The sequence below is a fragment of the Leucopleurus acutus genome (genome assembly GCF_964270905.1).
Source record: "Leucopleurus acutus genome assembly, chromosome: 15".
Taxonomy (NCBI): Eukaryota; Metazoa; Chordata; class Mammalia; order Artiodactyla; family Delphinidae; genus Leucopleurus; species Leucopleurus acutus.
In genome coordinates, this window is record NC_139157.1 from 68,952,541 (window position 1) to 68,969,359 (window position 16,819).

At 42.9% G+C, this 16,819-nt stretch overlaps 1 protein-coding gene across 1 annotated transcript; it reads right to left on the bottom strand.

The window, feature by feature from the left end:
- Positions 1 to 15,319: 15,319 nt before the first annotated feature.
- Positions 15,320 to 16,511, bottom strand: HTR1E (5-hydroxytryptamine receptor 1E; the record flags this gene model as incomplete). Its single annotated transcript, XM_082856134.1, has 1 exon — positions 15,320 to 16,511. The coding sequence occupies exon 1, from the start codon at positions 16,415 to 16,417 to the stop codon at positions 15,320 to 15,322; it is 1,098 nt and encodes a 365-aa protein (XP_082712260.1). The 5' UTR covers positions 16,418 to 16,511.
- Positions 16,512 to 16,819: the final 308 nt, after the last annotated feature.

Genomic DNA, 16,819 nt, shown 5'->3' on the forward strand with positions numbered 1-16,819 from the left:
AAAATCTGAAAGTGAAATTAAGAAAACGCTCCCATTTACCATTGCAACAAAAAGAATAAAATACCTAGGAATAAACCTACCTAAGGAGACAAAAGACCTGCCTGCACTTCTAAACATGGCGTCTCTCAACAGTTAACAACTGAATTTTAACAATTCTGTTCTGTGTCAAACTCAGTAATAAATTGTTCCATAGAACATCCTTATAGAAAATGGCAGAATAGAAAAATTTTACACTGAGAACAAAATTGACAGCCCAATTATATTTTGAGGCTTAAATGTTAGGTGAAACTAGTTGATGTCATAATTGTTTAACATTCCAAAAATTTACTCCAGTAATGATTGTTTTGGGTTTATTTCATTACCTATTTTTTGATATATTCTTGTAATTTGTATATTCCCTTGTTCCTTAATTACTTGTTTATCCCCAAAGTTAACTTTTCTGATATTCTGGCATATTATGAAGTTGATTAGTAGAGCACACAGAAATAATTCGTATTGAACATTGGATAATAACATTATGGCCAGTAGAGGGCATCAAGTAATGGTCACAAGTACAGGTTTTGAAGAGATAGAAGTATTGGTGTTCTAACTGCAGGACAATTTCAGCCAAAGCATATGTACGGAAATAATTCCATGATGTAAATGTGTTTAAAGCACCATGGTTACATTACCCAGTGATCATTTTGTGTCTTGGTCACTATAGACATGCCTTAGGTATACATTTTGAAAATAAGAGTAGCTCTTATGTTGAAATGGAAATTGTTGAATTTTGACATTCTTCGGCAAAATATAAAGGGTTAAATATTTTAAAAAATGGTATGATTTCTAACTTTCGAAATATGTATATACAGCCTCCTAGCATCTCTGTCTCCTCATCTCAAATGTGGAAGATTGAGGAAATGCTCTCCAAGGTCTTTTCTAGTTACACAGTACCATAATGTGACAATGAGTCTCTTCATCCGGGATTACCACCGCGAAGAGAATTTAGAGGCGTCCTGTCTATCAGCCACTGGAGGGCTCCCTCGATCAAACCGGAACTTGGATTGAATGTGCCATGCAGTTTCCGGAGTTTGCATGACTGATTTCTTAGCGTTATTTATTGAAATAGAACCCTTATTTGCATTGCATTATCTTACACAGTTTTAGAGATTTTTCTAATTTCACTTCCTACCCACTCCAATCTCTTTCTTTCTCTGGCTTTGTAGTTTATCAAGGCACCTTTTTGAGTTTTATGTCATTTAAGTCTAACAACAACCTGGGGAGTAAATATATATATGTATATATATATATATATATATATATATATATATATTTTTTTTTTTTTTTTTTTTAATGGATGAAGAAACTGAGGCTCTGAGAGACTAAGCAACTTTTCCCGATGTCGTGCAATAATTTTGGAGTGGGAATTTAAATCTAGGTTGTTACTCCACATTCTCTTTTCGGTCCACCAGAGTAAGTCTTGACTCAGTTCCCGGTATGTTACTTGAGAGGAGTAATTTATTAAGCTGTAACTATTCATGGATATATTTTCAAGAATCATAAGCCTTTAGAGGTGGGAGGAATTAGCTGTTCTAATTCCCCATTAACGAAAACACTTAGGGCTTTTTCCATCTCTCCAGCTTTTATTTCATCTCATCTCCTGTGTTGGTCTCATTGGCTCAGGCTCCTTCAAAGAGCAGAGCATATGGTCACCGGGTTCCTCTTTTTACAGTCCCCAGGGACCATGCATGAGTCCCAGGGAAGGACTTTGGCCAGGCCTTGGTCACGTGCCTGCTTCTCTCTGGGGGTGGTATTACAGTGCTTGCTGTAGTTGAAAGCCTCCCTGGAGCCACAGGAAGTGGGTTCCAGGGGAAATTCTCCATGCTATTGAGGGAACTGTTTCCAGAAGAAAAGAGAAGGAAAATGGTTTCTGAGCACGGGCTGCTGGCCCAGGGTGGGTGCCTCAGGGAAAGTCTGTGGGCAGCCCCAGAACAACCGGAGGACCTGGGTATCTGATGGTTACCAAAGGAGTAAGGAACACAGAAAACAAACTTCACTTATCTAACTCCTTTCCTGGGGCCAGCCAATGAATGTAACCAAGAGCAAGCATAGGAAAGACCCAAAGAGTCTAGGAGTGTTAAGGGTAGAACTGCAGAAATATCCCATCAGATACTTTTTGGCTACCAATGTAACACAACCAAGCAAAACTAAGATTCTTGGCTTTTCCTGACAGTGTAGGGCCAGTCCTCTCAGTGAGGAGGGTTGATGTGCCCCCACATCTGGGGCTTACTCCCTGTATTGAGGCTTTTACAGGACACACAGGGCTGGGAATCACAGCTTCCTGGAGGGTACCAAACTCACAGAACATGGTCTGGTGGTGTGCAGGGAGGCACGTGAGCCGTTTCTCAGAATGATGACTTAGGCGCACATTTAAATCTCTTCTGTTAATGGTGGTGTCAGTTTTGGAACTTAAGCACATTTTCTAGATTAAAATGCAGAGTAAAAAGCATTTCCTTGGGAAATCATCTTTTCTTAATGTCTCCTTATGGCCTGCTTTATGTTTTTGTGTCCTGCTGTTGGACTCTGGGTTTGCAATGTCCAATGCAGGCAGGTGGGAGAGAGGCTGACTAAATTAACAGGAGCAACTTTCTGCCTTTTCCCATTTCCTTTCCATTTCTCTTGTCCTTTTCATTTCCTTGAAAAAGACAAAGTGCCTGGACTTCCCCAGCCATCCAGTGGTTAACACTCTGCGTTTCCAATGCGGGGGTTCGTGGGTTCGATCCCTGGTCAGGGAACTAAGATCCCACATGTCGCACAGCCAAAAACAAAACAAAAAGAACAAACAAACAAGAAAAGACAAAGGGCCCAATGGTTTACATGGTCTCAGGATCCAGGTTAGTTAAATTCTTCATGCTCAGGTACTCTCTTTAATGTTGCCTGAGGAGGATCTTTAAGATCTACAGATTTTATTAGGACAACAAAAGGATTAGTTGAAAAGTTATGAACCCATGGGGTAAAGTGCATCTATTGATAGAACAGTTAACTCAAGCATAACTACACACAGAAAAATTATTTTGAAAATACTATTGTAACAATTTGGGGCCATCTAATCCCTCTACACTGTGCTGTGGGCAAAAAGCAAAAACCAAACAAACAAAAAAGACAGAGAGAGCCTGAGAGATGAGGTGAGTGCTCTGTCCTGGCCCTTGTTCTCTAAACTTTCATGGCACTAGTTCCACATCTGCTTGAGGTCCCAAGTGTGCACACTCATCTCCACTGTCTTTCTATTCCAACTTGCTCGAGGATGAGCTCAGACTTTCTGCTTCAGTGTCATCAGAGTTCTGCAAGTATGCTTGTACTGTGCTTGTTATTTCTTTCTTATGTCACTACTTGCTGTTGCTCAAAGTATGAAATGCAGGAGATCTCATCCTCCTGCCAGTTTCTCTTCAAATGGTTTTGGTTGAGAATGTTCTGGATTGAGTTACATTATTCTGTATCATGCAGAGGGTGGTCCCTAGACCAGCGACATCTAGCAATGCACAATCTCAGGACTCACTCCAGAACTACCAAATCAGAAATATGAGAAAAACGGCCTTTTACTGCATTTTAACACACGGTATTGAAAATGCTACTTAAAGTCTCTCTCTTCCATTATCCTTAAATTTCAGTTAAGGAAGGAATCTGTATTGTCTAGCTCACTGCTGAATATCGAGGACCCAGCATAATTCTTGGCAGATAGTAGGTTCTCAGTAAATGTTTGCTGAATGATAAATGAATGGATATCTGCAGAGTAATGGTTGTTTGCTTAACCTAGTTGTTAAGTAACCAGTGTGTTTAGAAGGGCTCAATTGAGGAGTAATGCTAACAGTGCAGACAAATGAGGTGTGTAATTAGCACCTCTGATCCCATTGTTTTTTCCCAGAAGAGATTTTCTGCCCAGTTGACTGTGATTAAGCAAAGGTAGACAACCTCCAAAGTGTGAAAACGATCGGCCCATTTGGCAAAGAAGGTGACCCTTGTTCTCTCCTACTACTGTATTCTCAAATTGTGAGATTGATGATCTGCCCCTTGGCAGTCTGAAACTTTGCTCTCTTTTGATTGAAAAAGGTCATATTCCAGTTAAATCTACTGATTTGTCTCTCTTCCAGTTTTATCTCTGAAATTGAAAATCTCCCCACCCTCTCTTCCCCCTCACTTTCTTTTTTTCTTTGGTACAGACTCCCCCTTACCACTCTCTGGCTATTCCAACACCTGTCTACCTAGTCTTCATTCTTCCAATCCCTTTCATTCAAAGATGCTTTGCAAACTGCAGGTCTGGTCATGTTCTCCTTTGGTTAAAATCCTCAGGCATTTTTCTGCTGCTGGCAGGATGAGATCCAGTGTGCTCAGAGAGGGATTTGAGGCCCTTCATGGACCTGGCTGCCCGGCCAGCCTCTTCTCCTGTCACTCTCCTTCCTAACCCACACTCTGGCCACCACACACCACATCTCATTCCCCAAACACCATCTGCATCTCTGCATCTCCATGCTTTTGTTCATGCTGCGTCTCTGAATAAATTGTCAGCCTAGTGAGCTCATATCATGTTCTGGTTCAAATCTGGAGGGAAGGCTCCCCTCCCCTATCTCCCACAGAACTGTTTATTTCTTTTCTCTGCTCACATACCACACTGTACATGTATCTATTATGCAACGCATCACACTCTGTTGTAATCACTTATTTGTTTACTTCACTTCCTCTTCCAATATATCATATTTTCCTTAATGGCTGGACTGTGCCTTGTTCACAACACAATGTGATGCAAAGCTTGACACAGAGATGTTAATGAAAGTTAGTTGATTGAATAAACTTAATCTTCAAATTATTATTATTATTTTTTGCGGTATGCGGGCCTCTCACTGCTGTGGCCTCTCCCGCCATGGAGCACAGGCCCTGGATGTGCAGGCTCAGCAGCCATGGCTCACGGGCCCAGCCACTCTGCGGCATGTGGGATCCTCCCGGACCGGGGCACGAAACCACGTCCCTTGCATCAGCAGGTGGACCCTCAACCACTGTGCCACCAGGGAAGCCCAAATTATTTTTTTTTAGTAGACTAAATCCCTGCCCACCCTTGCTGGACTTTAGTAATTTCTCCTGGTTATTTTCATTAAGAAAGGGCTCATTTCACTGGAAATATGCCCATTTGCTGGAGTATATTCAGACTTTCAACATTTTTTAAGTTGAAAGAAGGTGATTCTATTCCTCTAGGATGGTTGTGACTGTTAAGCCTGGCTGAGTACATAGTGGTTGTTAATATCATAACTCTGCTCCCCAAAGCCCTCAAAACACTTGGAGAAGATACAAGTGGAATCAGTGAAGCCTGGTGCACAAACCCTTTAAAGATGCCTGTTAGTACTTGTCATGGACTGAATATTGCATCTCCCCAAAATTCATATATCAAAACCCTCTCCCGCACAATGCAGTGGTATTGGGAGGTGGGGCTTTTGGGAGGTAATTTGGATTAGATGAAAATCGGAGAGTGGATGGATCACACACGAATGGGATTAGCGCCATTATGAGAGTCATGAGAGAGCTTGCTTCCTGTCTCTCTCTCTGCTCTCTGCCATATGAAGATTGAAGGAAAAGTCTGCAGTCTGTAACTCAGAAGAGGGCTCTCACCAGAACTGACCATGCTGGCAGTCAGCTGATCCCAGACTTCCATCCTCCAGAACTGTAAATTTCTGTGGTTTATAAGTCAACCATTTCTGTTGTTTCTACGGCATTTCTGTTGTAGCAGCCCCGATGAACTAAGACATTACTTTGATCACTCTGCCCACTGGCCCTCCCACCCTGCCCTTCCTTACTACGGTCCATTCCCAAGGCTAAGACTTAAGGAAATCAACATCACTTGCTCCTTGGGCAAAGAGTAGGTCACTTTATCCTAGGAACCAAAACAAAAGACAAGTAGCAACAACAATTGAAAAAAACCTATAATGGATAGAATTGAAATCCATGGAGTAAAAACTAATTTAGTTTCATGAGGGTAACTGAAGGGTATCAGGGAGTCATGGAAACAGTGTACGTTTTCACCCTAGAAAGGTCACTGGAAAGAAAAGACTTGAACCTGGTCCAACAGCACTTACTGTCCAAATGGAGCCAGCGTGGCTGTTCCAAAAGCTCCCGGCTCAGAGGCCTTGGAGCTCTGTGTGTCAGGGCTCCTGTGGTTGGAAGAGAGAACAGTGCAGGTTATGGCAGGTGGTGGTGATTGACTGTGATGGTAACTGCTGTTAAAAGAGAGACAGGAGTCTCTGGAACATTCTTACAGCTAAACCTCAAGGATCTGGAGCATAGTTTGGGGACCGGAAGGCTGTCAGGAATTGTAAGAGGAAGCTCTTGATGACAGGTGACACTGTTAGTTCCTTGGGAGCAGGAATTAACTGAGCTTCATTCTACCCCTTTGCCATGGATGTGAGGTGGCTACTCTTTTTGTTTCAACTCCCCTTTGCTTATCTTTCTACTCCTGCTTCCCTTGACAGCGGAATGTCTCTTCATATATTTTTCGTTCAAAGTTTTGAGAGGTAAGAATGTCATCGTTGCAACTTATCACTTTCTGTCTGGGGGGAGCTTTTGTACCAGGCTACCCCATAGCACACAGCCAGCCTGTAGACACAGTTGTTCTTGGGGCCGGTGCCTGCTGCCCTGACCAATCAGCTGATGGATGATAGGGGAGAGGGTGTCACATGGTACCACGTGGTGGATTGTGGTTCAAGAACCACCTAGAGATGCTTTACTCTGTTGTGCCTGTGTCTCCTAACCCATTTAGAAGGAGTTTGTGGGCAAGTCAGGTGTTCTAAGGCAAGATGTCTTGGCTATAGACATATTTTGGAAACTCTGATCATGATTTCTCCTAGGTATTACCAGTGAGGCTGAGATCCCCATAGGCTCCTGTTCCAGTTTGTACTGTATCCAGCAATCATACATGAAATGACATGTGCATACATGGTACACCTGATGTTGCATTTCTAATTGGACTCATTCAATCAAGGACACTTGCCTATATCAAACGTACCTTTGCTTTCCTTACTGTGCTTGAGGACATTGTTTTTGTTTCTACGGGTGTGTGTGTGTGTGTGTGTGTGTGTGTGTGTGTGTGTGTGTGTGTGTGTGATTAGGAAGGGAAGTCAGGCCTTAGTTCTTCATTAGTGAGAAACTGATAAGAAGTATTCAGGTAAAGTTGTCAGGTAAGAAGACGCATGCTGCCTCAAAATTTTATAGTCTATGTCAACACCATTTACCTTATGGATGTTCTTTTTTTAAATAAATAAATTTATTTATTTATTTTATTTTTTGGCTGCATTGGGTCTTTGTTGCTGTGCACGGGCTTTCTCTAGTTGCGGTGAGCGGGGGTTACTCTCCGTTGCAGTGTGTGGGCTTCTCATTGCAGTGGCTTCTCTTGCTGTAGAGCACAGGCTCTAGGCGCACAGGCTTCAGTAGTTGTGGCACGCAGGCTCAGTAGTTGTGGCTTGTGGGCTGTAGAGTGCAGGCTCAGTAGTTGTGGCGCACGGGCTTAGTTGCTCCGTGGCATGTGGGATCTTCCCGGAACAGGGCTTGAACCCGTGTCTCCTGCATTGGCAGGTGGATTCTTAACCACTGCACCACCAGGGAAGTCCCTGGATGTTCTTCTTGTTCTCTATAAAACACCTCTTTTTCCCCCACCTGCAAAGTACAGCTAGAAAGGATGGCTGATGGTTCAGCTTGCAGCCTTAGCTTTTTTATATCACTGCTTCGTGCCTCTGAATGTGTAGTTTATCAGCATCCTTTTTTTAACTGACCTGCATAAACACTTTTGTTATATTGCCCGACTTGTTCTCCTTTGTTATCCAAATTCCAACTCAGGCTTGATTGCTTAACTGAGTAATTGATTTATTCATTTGACAATTTCTTATTGAGTGCTTAACCATGAACCAGAAACACTTGGGGTCACTGGTCTGTTTATTATTAGACTGCTTACAAGTCTAAATTTTCCTCAGAGAACTGTTTCCATCGCCATTCCTTTGGATGTCTTCATAAATTGGCATCTCCTAAATCATCCCTTGACATATGACTATTTGATACCACATGAACTGGAAAAACATGTCCATATGACCTTGTTTCTTGTATCCATGTTGTTCATACATTTTCTTTGAAGAACCATTCATTCTCTTCCATTCTTCAGAGCTTCTGGTATCACCTTCACTTTCCCTAAGAATCAGATGAGCAAAATGCTCTCCTCTGCCTCATTTTTCCCTCATCCTCTTAGCAAAGGCAATGTTTATAAATCCCTCTAAAATTATATTTTATCCAAATAGAAAATAAATATAATCAGCTTTCTACAAATCTGCCCTGAAGACCAGGGTCTCATAGTCTTACAACTAGATTTTCTGTCCTCTTTTCCCTTTTATTTTCCCCTTACAGAGATCCCAGTGCTTAGGTAGATGCCAGACTCATGCCAGATTCTCACTTGGTGTTTGTGGACCCAAAACCATCACCAATATTATCTTCTGACCTCTACTCTTTCCATTGCTGTATTCTTGCTTCATATCATTGCTGTTATACCTTTTTCTTTTTCAATGAAAAGTTTCCATAATCTACCCACACTCATGGCAGATGGTCAGTCAGTATTCTTTGAGTACCTAAGACTTTGCTGATATTATTTTCCAGCTCCTCTTGTTGCTGTTTCTTTTATATCATCACTGTCCTGATGCCTTCTTTTCTTTATAAATATTTGACAATTCCGCTTCTGCATAGAGAAGGGACCCTCCTTACCCAGGAGATACTTCTGCTTCTGAATTTCTTAAAGTCTGTAATCAATGTGTTCATTTCAATTAAATTCAGCAGACATATAAATTATATAAATTGAATGCTACTACATACCACCCTCTGTGCTGGGTGCTGGGAGCTTCCAGGGAGCCAACAGATTACTTTCCTGAAGCAATTCTCCCCTCAGAGTGATTCCCTTCTATTATGAAGGGAATAATTTCAGCCCTTTTTTATGGCAAGGCTGAAGCCTGCTGTGAATTCCCCAGGGTTTATGGGGCGAAAGGAGGATAATTTAAGGATCCTGGATGATTTAAGCGTCCCAGGAACATCCAGTATCTTCCTTTCTACCATTTGAAATAGCTCTTCTTCCTACTGACAGGTATGTAAGATTGTCTTTTAATTCTAAGCCTGAGGTGACTTAGGTGAGACTTCAGTTTTCAAAAACATTTCCAGCAGGTAAGGATATGAGTTAGTCCTTTGAAGCATCAATATCTCCTCTTTGATGATAGACATTTTATTGGGTCCCTTTTCTTAACGACCTCTGCCAGTGTCACAGGAAACTCTCTAACCAATGTGGTGTCTGTATGTGTTGGCCTGACCCTCATTTTGATATTGGCAGATTCAAATTAGTCTCGAGCCTTTGAAACCCTCCATGGTTTACAATAAAAGTTCATAGGCAGCACTTTCACCATGCATAGTCTTTAAGTTCTCAAATATCCCCCAGCCAACACCGGAATTAACATTAGACCCCTGAGTATCCCCACGCTGATGCTGATACACCTGGGGTTTTCAGCAGGTGGTGATAATGGTGCTAATGGTATTCTGGGTGGGGCAATTCTTTATGGAGTGGGACTGGCTGTTATTTTTTTAAAATATTTATTTATTTATTTGGCTGCGCTGGGTCTTAGTTGCAGCACACAGGATCTTTAGTTGCAGCATGCGGGATCTAGTTCCCTGACCAGGGATCAGACCGAGGCCCCCTGCACTGAGGGCGTGGATAACTGCTGGACCACCAGGGAAGTCCTGGCTTTTTTTAAATTGCAGGATTTAGCCTCCTTGTCTCCTACTACAAAATGCCACTGGTGTTCTCTACTGAACTAACTAAATGTGCTCACAGACATTCCCAAATACCTCTTAGAACCACTGTGTGATGCTCAGACATGTTCCCATCTCATTAATCACTTTTCCTTATTTCCTGCTGATTATAGTTGATCATTTTAGGCACAGTGCCTTTTCACATGTTGCTCTTGATGGCCCTTGTAAACTGAAAAAGATTTCATCCCATTCTCATATACAACGGTTGTCACTGTCTCATCACTTTTAATTTAAAAATTACCTTTACTTGTATTTCTGTTGTAGTCATATACTCCTTTTTGCTGTTTTTTTCTAATGTTCTCACTGTTTTTGTAAATACTGTACATAATGAAGTTATGTGTAGAAGGCCTTAAAAATTAAGCAAACACAGCAAATAAGCAAACACACATGAGTAGACTAAGACCAACGTGATGGTCGAAACTAAAATGACTTGTACAGGAAACCAGCAGAGTTAGTTGCTGGATGTTGCTCTGCAGCTGACCTTGTACACAATTATCAGTTTGCAAACTGAAGTTCATAAGTGTGGAAGGCCTATACAGTTATTCAAAGCAGATAATAGTAGCAATGCTACTAGGGGTACTTACTGACACCAGTTACAACCAAAGCTTCTACCAGGTCTCCAAGGGAGTGACATGTCCAAGAATTCTTTTACCAAGTACACAAAACAGGAAGTCCTAATTTATTAGTTAATGGAGGTGATTGAAATGTCACCCCTGGGTTTTACTTTTAATCTGCTAATGTTTACCCTAGAAACACTGACCATATCAGAAGGTACTGTTACTTCACTCAAGCTTTAATTTAAAGGGGCAATAGTGGTCAATAGCAGCTAGCCCTATCAGTTAAATGAGTAAACCAAACAACAGAATTTTTTTCAACAGGTTTGATTTATACTAGGAAGCATATACAGATTCTTTGCTAAGGGCAGTGGTGGGTAGGTATGAGAAAATATATTTAATTAGGAGTTATCTAGTAAATTAGAAATGAGATTTCTCTAGTAAATTAGGAATGAAATTTATCTAGTTAGTGAAAGTGAGTAAGTGAAAATTAGTTATGCTCTGCTTCTTTGTTTTTTATTTCTTTAGACTCTTAAAAATTTTTAACTCTTGGGCTTCCCTGGTGGCGCAGTGGTTGAGAGTCCGCCTGCCGATGCAGGGGACACGGGTTCGTGCCCCAGTCCGGGAAGATCCCACATGCCGCGGAGTGGCTGGGCCCGTGAGCCATGGCCACTGAGCCTGTGCGTCCGGAGCCTGTGCTTCGCAACGGGAGAGGCCACAACAGTGAGAGGCCCGCGTACCACAAAAAAATAAAATAAAATAAAATAAAATATTTAAACTCTTATAATTGCCAGGAATTTTCAAGGATGACATATGGGGGGGTGATAAGAAAGCAAGCGAGTTGCCCATATAGTTTTTAGATATTATAGATATTACAGTCATGATAAATACTAGATTTTCAGCATAGGCACGATCTCAGTTAAATCACCTGTAATTTAAATCTCAACATCCTGGTACATAGATCACCATTAACTGGACAGCTGTCTGACTTGCCTTGTAATATTTGAGCTGCACATACAGAAACCAATATCCCCTTGTGGAAAAGACTGCTTATTAGCCCCTTGTATCCATCCTCTCCTGCTTCCTTTTATTATAAAGTTCTCACTTTAAGCAAGGCACATGGTTGCCCAACTAGAGATTCACCCCCTTATTCTCTTTTACAGCTTGGTGTGGCCATGTGACCAAGTTATTGTCAATGGGCTATAAGGAGAAGTAAATGTGTACAATTTCCACATGACTTCCTTAGAAGGAAGTTGTTTGCTCTCCATTTCTCTCTCCTCCGTTCTATGGACTGGAACGTGGATGTGATTGTGAGTCAGCTTTGGCCATGCAGACGAGGACAAGCCTTGAGGGGACGGCAGAGCCACAAAATGGAAGGACCTGAGTCCCTGGAGGACATCGTGGAGCAGAGTCTCCTGCTCACTCTGGGCTGCCCTCCTACCTCTTGACTGTCATGTGAGAGGAAAGAAACTATCTTGTTTGAACTACTATACTTGGGGGTCTCTTCTTTGAGAGCAGCTTAGCTTGAATCCTAACCAGTAAAGGACATTCATGTATTCAGTGGAGAGAGAAATCCATTTTCTTTCCATGTGGAAGTATTCCTAGCAGTTTTTGAACAAAGATGGGAATGTGATAGGGTAAGTTTTAAAGAAAAAGGAAGTGTGTTATTACATCATAGGATTTTAAAAGTTTGGTTTTCTCACTGAGAGAACATTGCACATTTACATTTCTTTTCTGGGAACATTTATTGAGTGCCTACTGTGTGTAAAACACTGTAGGAGGCCCTGGGGATACAGAGATGAAACAGACACAGTTCCTGCCCTCAAGGAGCTCACAATCTACTATAGCAGACAGAAGAAATATACAAACAAATGCACTACAAGATAGGATGCATATAACAATAGAGATCCCAGTGAGCTTCTTCGGGAGCATAGAGCTGGGAGAGGACTTTCACATGACAGAGAAGGAAGGAGGACCTCAGGAAGGCTTCGCAGAAGAGACTGCATTTGCACTCCATGGTGAAGGACTGGGAGAAGAAAGATGGGAAGCCAGGGGGTCAGGTTTCTGGAGCAGTGGGGACAAATGTTAGGGGAGCTCAGAAAACACAGGAAATCTCCAGACTTTTCTGGAATATGAGGTGGGTGAGAAGAAGTGCTGAGACTTAATTCTGGAAATGTGGTTTGAGGCCACGTAGTGAAGAAGCCTTGAATGTTATATTTAGGAATTTTAATTTATTTTGTACTGGTGGGAAAATACTAAGGGATTTTGAGCACTGAAGTTAGAAATCGACAGGACATTCTAGGAGACTGAATCTCAGGCTTTAGCATGCACCAGAATCTCCTAGAGGGCTTGTTAAGATAGAGATGGATGCCCCCCCACCCTTAGAATTTCTGACGTAGTGGTTCTTCAGTGGGGCCCTAGACTTTGCATTTCTAACAAGTTCCCAGGTGATACTGACGCTGCTGGTCTGGAGATGTTGCTTTGAGAACCACTGTTCTAGGAAAATGTATCTGGCAGGTGTGCAGGGGCAGAGTGGCAGGTGTGCAGGGGCACAGTTGCAGGTGAGGGGTCCAGAGGTAGGTGGATCAGATAAGAAGATTGGTCCAGGGGAGAGGACCAAGTTATTGGAGAAGAGGGGTGAATATACAAACATTGCTACAGAGGTAAATGGATAAGACTTTTATACTATCTGGATGTGAGAGACAAGCTACAAAGAGAGAGAATCTCATTGACCTAATGTGAATGATAAAAAGCATGGTAATCCTGTTATCTGAGATTGAGAAGGTGGAAAAGGAGAAGGTATGAGTGTGGGAAATGATCATGAGTTCAGTTTAGAAAGCCTGTGTTTGAGGCACCAATAGAGTGTTAGTAGGGAGATGTTCACCAGACATAATTCTTGGGTCTAGGGTTTGAGAAAGAGAGAGATCAGAATTAAAGACACACATTTTAGAGCCTCAGGCATGGAACTATTTGTGGAAATGATGGAGGTTGGGGTGGAGTATGAATATACGGGAGGTGAGAGCTGAGAATAAACCCCTAGGATGAAGAAAAGGAGGCAAAGAATGAGAAGGTAGCTGGAGAACCAGGTTAGTAAAGGAATCCTGGAAGGCATGGACTTAAACAAGAAAGGGATGGTTAGCTGTTTTAACTGATGAGAGTGGGAAGTAGATAAGGACAGAGGAAAGGACACTGGATTTGCCCATTGGCAAGTCGCCGATACCCTTTGGGAGATCAGTTTTGGGGGAACTGGGTGGGGGGCATACCCGTATGGCAAAGGAGAGAAAAGTTAGTGGAAGGGGAGAAGTGGAGGTAGAACGAGCAGGTTGATGACTGGGGAGACTCAGATGGGAGAGTGTGGAGAGAGATGGAGCAGGGGCCGGAAGGGGAAGTGGGGCCGGAGGACATTGGTTCTAATGTCTAAGAGACTTGAGCAAACTGATGGGTGAGATTAAAGAAAAGTGGGGAGAGGAAGGGATGGTGGGAGGGAGGGAGAGAGAGAGAGAGAGAGAAGAAAGTAGCAAGATTACAGAAAATTTGAGAGGGGATAGAACTAAGGGGTAAAACATGGAGGTGGAAGTGGGCAGGGGGCAAAGCAATGTCTTCTTGACAAACAAACAAGAGACGTGATCTGGGGGGAGTGAAGAGGTGGGAGAGGCTGTGGATGGGAGGGGAGGAGCAGAGGTCTAGAACAGTCACTTACTGAGGAGTGTCCAAGAACTTCCACCCTTTCAGTTCCTTCTGTCATCACTCTTGACTTAGTGACGAGCTCCACCATACGACTAGAGCCATCAGTCCAAGGCCTTGGGTCCCGCCTGCAGCCTCCTGGCCCCAGTCTGCAGTCCAGTATGGAAGCTATAGGGATTCCAGGAGACACAGTTTCATACTCATTTGCTAGTGGGTGGCCTTTGCTGTAAACACAGATTTTCAATTTTTAACTTTTTTTCCAAGTGCACAGCTGGTAACTTAATGAGCAGCAGTCTCCAACAAAGTTCTTCAGGTAATGGATTCTCTCATTTGGTCCCTGCACCCCTTAATGGGTTCAGCAGCTTAATACTGCTTTAAAAGTTCTCCACATTTGACTTGTACTCACACCTTAATCCTGCTAAAATGGGAGCGTGTACTCGAGGCTTAGCTGGGACACTTCTTAGAACTGGAGGAGGCCCAACATGTCTGTCAGGTTAAATAGGAACAAAATGACCAATTTCCATGATTGTTTTATAATACTATTTGCTTATGTTTCACATTCATAGTCAAAGACCTAGGAAAGTGCCAGTACATTCATTCCAAGTTCTGTTTAGAGAATGAGGATGTGTATTTAATCATGAACTAAGAAGACATGCCAGCTGTACTATTTGTGTTGGAAAGGAGTGGGCCATGTAATTATAATAAGTGGCTTTAGATCAGGTCTGCAAGCAGTAGATGACAGCGCACCACGTTTTTTTCTTTTAATGCTTTATGTGGTCACGCAGTTTCCACAGGAATTGGTAATCATTTGGATCCATATGCTCAGAACTAACGCCACACACCAGGGCAAGTTATCAGATATTTGATTTATAAGTAATAAGAAATTCTCCAAATGAAGATTTATTTTGGTATTCTTTAATTGCAGGGTTAACTGAAATGGCTAAAAACTGAAAAGTATTTACTATTTTACCTATTATTACTGCTGTGAAATTTCTGGTTTTGTATGATAGTGTTTATTTGCAATTAGGTACCACAAATAAGACCAGAGGTAGAAAACAGCACACCCAATAACAAGCCTCAAACAAAACAGAAAACAAACAAACAAACAAAAACCAAGACCACACATACTTACAAACCTCCTGAACCAACTATGTTCAAGAATTAATAAGTTGCACCCCTTACCCCTGTGCACTCACGAGGCTGGTAAGTCATGCCTTCCAGCTTTTTACAATCTAAGTATGTTCTCGGCACCGAATAAGCTTTTTAAAAGCCAGCTTAAAGTCTTCATTAAAACTTGTGTAGAGCAGAGGGTTGATCAGAGAATTAACATAACCAAGCCATGTCAAAAAATCGGCCACTTCAGAGGACACGGTGTAGATGCTCAGACCTACAATCAGCTCTTTGATGAAGAATGGCAGCCAGGACATGATGAATGCACCCAAAATCAGTCCGAGGATGCGTGCTGCCTTGCGCTCCCTGGTACTGGAGATGTGCTGGCGTTCTCCCGGGTTATCTAGGTCATGGGCAAAGGGAGGGATCCTGATGGAGGTGTGGATCTTTTCAAACTCTGTGGGAGGGTCTGAGGTGGAGAAGTCAGACACACAGAAAGTCTGTGTCAGTTTACAACTGGCGAACGAATTTTGGCTATCCGTGCTTCTGTTGCTTAAGTGCCGGCTTGATCCTCTTTTCTGGTAAAGGCTCTTGGCTGCATGGTAAATCCGGTAATAGAGAATCAGTATCAAAGTCAAGGGGATGTAAAATGCCCCCAGTGTGGAGTAAATGGTGTAGATGATGTGGTCGTGCTGGATGGTGCACTGACTAGGGGGCAGGCTGAGTTGGCGGTGGCTCCTCCAGAACAGAGGGGGCATGGAGATGAAGACGGAGATGGTCCAGACCGTGAGGATCATCAGCCCGGCCCTCTTGGCGGTCCTCTTCCTGGCGTACTCAATAGCGTTGGTGATGGCCCAGTACCTGTCCAGGGCAATCACACAGAGATGAAGGATGGAGCAGGTGCAGCAGGTCATGTCCACACTCAGCCACACCTCGCAGATGAAGTACCCCAGCTTCCAGCTGTCCGTGACGATGTACGTGATGCTCAAGGGCATGACGAGCACGGCCACCAGGAGGTCTGTCACAGCCAGAGAACAGATCAGGTAGTTGGCAGGCTGGTGGAGCTTCTTGGTGGTGCAGATGGCCATGATCACGGCCGAGTTTAGCAGCATGGTCAGGGCGGTGATGATCACCAGAGTCATGGAAATGAGCATCTTCTCAGTGATGGTCTTGGGTCTCACAGCCACACTGGCTTCTGGGGTACAGTTAGTGATGTTCATTTTCCCCTGTTCTAATCTACACTGTGGAGAAGCTGATGGTTATTTTCCTGCAGTTGGAAACTATGTAGACTTGAAAATCTCTCATTTGTAAGGAGGCGGTAATTTTTTCTTCAGCTGCAGTCTCTTGGGTTCTATTTCGTGTGGGTAAAGGGAAGCACCACAGCATTTCTTCTGAATGGAGGGTTCCTGGAAAATAGTATGCTACTGGTTAATGAATGAAAAAGCCATATTCTTCATGGACATACATACACTAGCAAATGTAAAATAGATAGCTAGTGGGAAGCAGCCACATAGCACAGGGAGATCAGCTTGGTGCTTTGTGACCACCTAGAGGGATGGGATAGGGAGGGTGGGAGGGAGACGCAAGAAGGAGGAGATATGGGGATATATGTATATGTATAG